At 34.8% G+C, this 8,428-nt stretch overlaps 1 protein-coding gene across 5 annotated transcripts in view; it reads left to right on the forward strand.

Annotated features, from left to right (window-relative positions):
• Positions 1-7,605, forward strand: part of CEP85L (centrosomal protein 85 like) — a 226,345-nt gene extending 218,740 nt beyond the window's left edge. For all 5 annotated transcript variants that reach the window (XM_027603613.2, XM_027603608.2, XM_027603609.2 and 2 more), the window contains one exon: positions 2,794-7,605. In XM_027603613.2, the coding sequence (XP_027459414.1) occupies positions 2,794-2,957 (164 nt within the window). In that variant the 3' untranslated portion in view covers positions 2,958-7,605. The remainder of the gene's footprint in view (positions 1-2,793) is intronic.
• Positions 7,606-8,428: the final 823 nt, after the last annotated feature.

The following is an 8,428-nucleotide window of genomic DNA, read 5'->3' on the forward strand; positions in this document are numbered from 1 at the left end:
TTTTTTGGTATTGTGTTGTATAAGTTCTTTATATATTTTGAATATTCATCCTTTATCCAGTGTATCATTTGCAAATATCTTCTCTCATCCTGTAGATTTTCTTTTTGTTTTGCTGATGGATTTCATTTTGCTGTGCAAAAGCTTTTCATTTTGGTATAATCCCATTAGTTTGGTTTTGCTTTTGTTTCCTTTGCCTGAGAAGACCTGTCTAGAAAAATGTTTCTATGGCTGATGTCAAAGAAATTACCGCCTATGTTTTCTTCCAGGAGTTTTATGGTTTCAGGCCTCATATTTAGGTCTTTAACCCATTTTGAGTTTATTTTTGTGTATGGTCTAAAAAAACAGTCCAGTTTTATTCTTCTGCATGCAGCTGTCCAATTTTCCCAACACCATTTGTTGAGTGAACCAAAGACCATTTGTCTTCTCCCCATTGTATATTTTTACTTCCATTCTCAAAGATTAATTTAACCATATAAGCATAAATTTATTTCTGGGCTCTCTATTCTGTTCTGTTGATCTATGTGTCTGTTTTTATACCAGTACCACACTGTTTTGATTACTACAGCTTTGTAGTATGTCTTATAATCTGGAATTACAATACCTCCAGCTTTGTTGTTTTTGAAGATTGCTTTGGCTATTTGAGGTCTTTTGTGGTTCCATACAAATTTTAGGATTATTTCACAACATTTGTGAAAAGTGTTGGTATTTTGACAGGAATTACATTAAATCTGTAGATTACTTTGGGTAGTATGGATATTTTAACAATATTAGTTCTTCCAATCCATGAGCTTGGTATATCTTTCCATTTGTTGGTGTTGTCTTCAGTTTCTTTCATCCATGTTTTATAGTTAAGGGCATACAGGTCTTTCACCTCCTTGGTTAAGTATATTCCTAGGTATTGTATTCTTTTTGGTGCAACTGTAAATGGGATTGTTTTTTTAATTTCTCTTTCTGCTACTTGACTGTTAGTGTATAGAAATGCAGCAGGTTTCTTTATACTTGTATAATTTGTGTCCTGTGACTTTACTGAATTCATTTATCAGTTCTTTGGTAGTCTTCAGGGTTTTCTGCAAATCGTGTCATCTGCAAATAGTGAAAGTCTTATTTATTCCTCAAAAATTTAGATGCATTTGCCTCTCTTTTTATATATTTTCTCTCAGTCATCTTACCCAAGTCCTTTTGTTTTCTGTTAGTGCATACAGACATTTATCTCTTACTCTGCCTAGAATGTCCCTTCAGGGCTCTTGATTATACTTACCTTATATTAGAACCAGTTACTCAATAGGCATCATAGACTCAACTATACCCAAAAGAGAACCTACCTTTCTTCCCTCCCTAAACCTGCTCCTCCTCTGAGTGAGTAGCACCTCTATCCACCTATCAGATTTTTCTCCACCCTACTCTTTCCTTCATCTGGGTGTGTCGTTTGCCTAGTCCCTAACCCCCATACAACTTATGATGGTTGAGCTCTGTCATTTCTACCAGTCCCTTCCTGGCATTCATTCCTCCCATTACATCTCCATTGCCCTGTTGCCTTAAATCAAGCTTTCAAAGTCTTCGCCTGGACTGGTCTCTTTGTCAACTGTCTTGCCCACTTTCCCCCACTAATACAAATGTTTTCACATTGCTGCCAGAGTGATCTAACCTAATGGTGATTCTGATTTCCTAATACTTACAGTCCCCTAAAATAGGGGATAGGTAGTTCCCACCTGCCTCTTTAGCCTTATTTCTTGACCCTTGCCTTTCATAATTTGTGCTCTGCCATTTTAGAGCTTGTTACTCATTTTCTTGAAGTTTCTCAGATTCTTTGGTTTTCTGCTTTTGTACCTTTATTCATTCTGCATCCTTGGCCCATCCAGGGAACCTGTGCCCTCTCCAGATAGGCTGGTTGTTCTCTTCCTTGTGCTCTTGTAGCCTGTGTATGGTGGTAGGACACCTACAATACTTGACTGTGCTTGTTTATGAAGTATATGTAAATCATTAAGAATAAACTACTACATCCATTATTTTGATGGCCTTAGGATCTAGAGTAGTGCCTGGATCATAGCAGGTGTTCAGTTAGTGTTTGTTAAAATAACAAATAAGTTAATCTGACTCTTACACTTCCAGTAAGCTACCAAAGCCAATGAAGGTATAAGGAAAGATTTATTTTACAATCACTGGCTCCATCTGCTTTTATGTTGAGATGTGCTGACAGAGAGAGGAACTGACGTAAATAATTACAAGCCAGCTGCCTCGGAGCCTCACCCTCAGTCATTCAGCCATTGGGCAGCTAGCCATCAGCCCAGTTCAATTGCGTAGGGTTGTAGCGGTCCACGCACACACACACACACACACACACACACACACACACACACACACACACACACACACACCCCATATGTTTTGGAAATTTATGCTTTCATGTCAATAAACCCATTTTGCAGTCTATAAAAATTTAAGCTATCACTCCTTAATACAGAAGTGATTTTCAGATTTTTGTCAAGTCAGGATGAGTGCTGTAGTTGAGCTTGAAGAGAGCTATTAGAGCATGCTTCTTCCTACTTTTGGAATGTTGTCATCCTTTACAGATGTTAAACGTGTGTATTACTGTATGGATTTAATGCAATTAGCAAAAATTTAAAAGGAGCAAGTAAATAAGATCTATTTAATACTCAATGATACATCATGTAAACCTGAACCTGACTGGTATTCAGCATACAGCATTATATTTCTAATGATACTGAAGTTAAAAATCCTAAAATGCTTTTGTTCAAAAAAGTGTGAGACATTCTCCGTATTTTATTTCCACAGCAATGAACTGTTCAGCTGAAGAGACTGAGAATGACTGTAGCCCAGAAACACTCACTAAAAAATTGTCAGATGTATGCCAGTTACGGAGGGACATCGATGAATTAAGGACTACAATATCAGATCGCTATGCCCAGGACATGGGAGACAACTGCATTACCCAGTGATCAACTATTGGTCCCACAGCAATAATGACCCTTTGTTAAATGCTGCTGTGTTACAGTTCTTCACATTTCTTTTTAGGAGCCATAATGGAAAGTCGCAAGTGACGTATCACTTACACATAGGATTTTTTTTTTTTGTGGATTTGTTTTACTGGGGGAGAAAGGGATTTGATGAGGTTTCAAAGGGGCTTATCTAATCAGGCCAAAAAACCAAATTAGTATTAGAAAAATGTGATGAAGTGTATAAGGGAAAAAAAAAAATCTGTCTTCTCAAACTACTGATTGTAGGACCAAGCTGTGAAGAGTGCCCTTCAGATAAAGGGGTAGGATTTCTTTTTATCTGCAGTTGTGTGTGTGTGTGTGTGTGTGTGTGTGTGTGTATTCATAAAATTATAAGGATTTCTAGGGTCAAAGCAAAGCTTCTAAGAAAGGCACACACTGTTTATTCTTGTATTTCTTTTCTTTCATGTAGAAGCTTGTGTTGTACTTTGGGGTTTTCAAGGGCTGGCTGCACAAGAGCTCCAACAGCAGGCGAGTGTTTTAACAGTAGTACAGCTGTCTTGTGAACCACCTGTCTTTCAGACAACCACTGTGCTGAGATGATGAGGTTGTGGGGTTGGGTTGATTTTAGCACTGTAGATAGGTCAGCTATTTTTCCAGAGTGATTGTGGGTTGCCTTCGAGGTATGAAATGTTATGTGATAATCTTTTTCATTAGCATTGCAATTTATATATCACAAGGCAACTTAACATAACTTGGACTAATTTTAACATGTCACTTACTATTTACAATTTTTCACTTGTATCAATGTAAACAAAGCCATAAAGAATTAATGCTAACCTTCTAAGGCCATTGTTAAAGAAGGATTAAAAAAGTCACTCTGGAACAATAGCAATAGTTTATTTATCCAATTCTCAAATGTTTACATTTTAACAGTTTTGTATGTCTTAAAGTTAAAACTACTTAAGAAAAAGTCAGCCTGTATTCTTTATATCTGAATTATCACAGACATTAAACAAAATCAAAACCAGGTGATATTTCAATTACATGTATTAGGTATGGGTAAAGTACATTAAAAACAGGGTCTTTCATACAAGACAAGGTTATTTCTTCTTCTGGAGTACAGGATATCATCATGAGATGCAACTGATTTTTAAGTAGACATAAAATTATTTAAACTTCCAAATGAGTATTTTCCTGTTTTAGTTGGAGTTTTGGAAGGACTACATATTTTAGTGCCTTCAGGGCATTTATTACATTCTTTTGAATATACTTAGTTATGGCAATCATTGTTCTTTACAAATTGGTTTGTTTTCTTGATGCAGCCAGGTCTCATGTAGGTCAAGACTAAGTAAGAGGTAGAAGGAATAAGGGGTGTGAATTCAACAGGATAATACTATTTTGGGCAAGAAGAGATCACATGTCTGTTTTTTTTGCCAGGCTTATATACTGGTATAAAGGCTGCTCCTAGAAAAGATTTTTCTTAAATATTTTCAGCAGTGAAAACATACATGGGATAAAAACTTCAAGGAAACTACCCAGGAAGACATTCAGTTCAGAATTTGGCTAATATGCAGCGCTCAGTAAGTTATTTTGTGGTTATGTTACAATAATTGGTTATAATACATTGTAAGGACATCAAACTTTCCTTTTGTTCAGTGCCTGAGTCCTCCCTACTCTTACTTCTTAGGATCTGGGCACTAAGAAATCAGTGCATTATGTGATTCTGCATTCCAAGTACCTATCCTAATAAGGAAAAGTCACTCGTAAGAATGTGGCATTCTAATTTGTTCATTTGTTTTTTAATGTTGGTGGTTTGAAGACAATCAGGGAGTAGTAAATTTATACCAAAAATCTGATGCAAAAGAATTCTGCCTTGTAAAAATATCTGTGAAAATGGGCCTTTATATTAAGTAGATAATAGCATCTGAACAAGATAAGCCACAGTGCAGCACACAACATTTTTATGTTCTCTCTGGATAGAAACTCCAGCCCCTTACCAGAGTACCTAGTCATACCTCCACAATTTTGGAAATAAAGGCACCCTAAGATGATAGCACTAATGTGCATAAATAATCACTGATTTGGGTCACTAGGTCCTTAATGTCTTTTAGGTTTTTAGTATATGTTTTGGAGTTTTATGGTTATTATTATTTTAAACAAACTTAAACATTTGCTTTAACTTACTGTAGATAACATTTTTTTTCTGGCTTAGGATAAAATATTTAATTTTTTAAATAAGTTTTCTAAAACTTACAGAATTTGACTTAATTCAAATGTCTTGAGGTAAAAAATGTGTTAATTTAGAAAATTGATAAACTACGACTGGTGTATTTCAGTTCCAAAATGTCTACCTCCCCATAAATAAAAAAGGAAAATAGGATGTGATAGTGTAAGTATGTTTAAATATAACCCTGAGTTACAAAAGTACAAAAGTAATCTCTTGGAGTCTGGAGTTTGTGAAGGGACCTAGGTAATAAGTAGACAGTCTTGGAATATTTTTGGGGAAATGAAATAGTAGTATTCTAATTTGTCAGTATTTAATTTTTATTTTATTTTTCAGAAAATTCCCCTTTCCCAAGATAACCTCTTCTGTTAGAATATAATAATATCGCTATCTCGATTGAAAACAAAGATTTTACTGTTAGGTCAAGTAAGATGGGCAAATAGAAACACTATAGTGTCTTATCCTAGTTTGAACTAGGATGTTCTCAGAAGTTATTATACTGATATATGTCTGAGATGAAAATTAACCTAAATTTTGAAGTTAAACCTATTTGATAATTTTCTTAGATGTGAAAACTTTTTAATTATGCTTTTGTGAGTTCAATGCTTGTCTTCTTAGGAAGTGTCTCATGCAGTATTAACATTTATTATTGGTCTTCTGGATTTTGAAGTTGAGCTTATTCGGCCTCAGTCACACTAAAGCAGGGATAAAGTAACAGTATCTCAATAAAAGACCCAGTTACCTCTGCAGATAAAAAGAACTGAATCAAAGGCACAATAGTTAGTTGTTTTTTTCATTTGATGTCTGAAGGATGACTTTAAACTGTTAGTAAATTTTCAGTGGCCTCTAATTTTAAAAGCTTAAGTAGTGACTAGGTTAAGTCATGCCTGGATTTCTTTTTAAATAAGTGTGGTACCTTTTTATATTTGAAATGGGATTCAGTATTTAATATTAACATTATTTTTAATGAAATTTATTTTGGTCATGACAGTTTACTCACTGAATTAGACTTCTTTCAGTAGCTTGTTAAAGACAATCTCAAGGGCTGCAAAGTGTTGCTAAAATGGATATTGTACATTTCTGACTCAGTAATGAGCTTATAAATTAATCTTGTCATAGGTCAAGACATTACTAGAAATCTCTTCGAGGATATTTTTAAAGGAACTACTTTATTGGGAAAATGTTCTTTCAATATCAGTAATAATAGTTCATTGAATAACTTAGTAGCCGAGAATTTGGGACTATATTTTTACATAGCATAGTTCAGCTCAGGCACACCTTTAGTTTGGATTATTGGCATTCTCTTATGTAGATTTCTATCATTATAGATATGTAATTACAGTAATAAGCAATTCTCATAACCATGCTCACTCAGACTATATCATTTGAAACTGCCAGTAGCTATAGCTCTCAAAGCCAAAGTTAATTCATTTTGTTTCCGTTTTTGACAATTTTTAGTGTTCACAAAACAAAAATGATTTCCTATTTGGTGTAAAGAGTATAATTTCCAACTTTACCCCAAGATGCCATGGTGGTATATTACTGTATGATAATATTATACATTTAATCATGAAGGGGGAAAGCTTTTGCATTTTTTTCTTACTTAAAAGAAGTACTGAGTGTAGTAATGTAGTTTCAAATCAGTAAGTCATTAACAACACTATTGCAGCTGCATACAGAGAGAACCTTTTGTGCCTTTTTGCCTACAGTAAGCATTCATTTCTGTTTTATGTGAGTTATAAGAATGTTGATGATTATCGCACCTTGTTCTTCTGTAAGTAGACTTGATTAAGGATTTTTTTCTTAAGCAAGGAACAGGTTTTCATTACTAGGTTAGATACCTTAGGAAACATGAGAGGATATGTCTTTGGAGCCCAGCCTTTTCCCAGTATAGTGAGCAGGAAACTCCTTCAGAATGTAGTTATTTGTGTGCATATGTGTGTATATATATGTATAAATATTTAAACACAGAAACATAAAATTTGGCATCACATTGGTGTGATGACAAGAGGTAGTAAGGTGCTAGCGAGGTGGTCACATTAAAAGCACAGCAGAGTGTATAATCAGTCACTATGACTGGTGGTTTTTGTAAACTTGGTTCAGTTTTTGAACCACCCAGAATACCTCATGTGTAAATACAGAGTGGTCATGACTTAATTGAAATACAGTTATTGTAAAAAGAATGTGAAGCCACTGGTTGGCTTATGCCTTCTTATCTATCATTCTTGCCTCTTTTTTTGTAAAGGGGTTATTTTTTTGTTTTTGTTTTTTAATAGGGTTTACAGCTAGAATTTTGAATGCCAAAGTTCTATTTATTAAATTAAAAAAAGTTTTCAATGTTAATGGCTAAGTATTTTTCCACTGGACCATTGTTTGTGATGTTGGAATTTGTATTTACAGAGAAATAAATTTTTTATAAAAAGATATATATGTCTTTGGGAGTGCCTAATGTTAATATAAGAATGTATTCGAAATTTCAGACTCCACTGAATTCTCAATGACTTGACTTTTAGGTAAAAGCTTTCTATGAACACACAAGAGAATCTTTGACTAGAACATGGAAACTTCTGCTTTTAGTCTGTCTTACAATTTCTTTTTAGTTACTGAAAAGCTTTTTCTCAGGGTCTTCCCATGAAGGGCACTGAGATTTTCTGATGACAGGTGCCATAAATACAAAGGCATGCCTGTATTTATTTTAGCTAATAGTGCTGTGTCCCCCTTTTCAATTTTTAAAAATCCCTATTTAAATCAAGAACTTTCTTTCTACTTTTCCAACAGACAGCATTGGTTTCAGTTTTTCATATTGCTGGAAGGTTGGACTGGCAAGTTAAATCTTAATTATTTTCCCCCTTTTAATTAGAGGTTGAAACCTTACTGAAACATACACAAATACAACCTTGTTAAAAAAGTTACTCCGCAGGGGCCTTGACATCTAAGCTTTTATGGTTTGCTAGCCTGGGCCCAGAGATGCCCTGTGGATGGCACCCTTGGTCCTTGTTCTCACACATATGGGCGGTAGCCTCAATGTCTCTGGGAAGTTGGTTAATATTTGGATTAGCAGTATCTTTTTGCAGTCCAACTAACTTGGCATTGCTCTGTCGGTCTTTTCTGAGGCATCTAATTCAGTTAACAGGAGGACCACTTTGGAAATCATGCATCACAAACCATTGGTTGCAAGCGAATGTCTTACAAATAAAAACAGAGTGGACAAAATCCTAGAACATTTTTAAGGTGATTAGTAAAGAGG

Source organism: Zalophus californianus, chromosome 7 (assembly GCF_009762305.2).
Source record: "Zalophus californianus isolate mZalCal1 chromosome 7, mZalCal1.pri.v2, whole genome shotgun sequence".
Lineage (NCBI taxonomy): Eukaryota > Metazoa > Chordata > Mammalia > Carnivora > Otariidae > Zalophus > Zalophus californianus.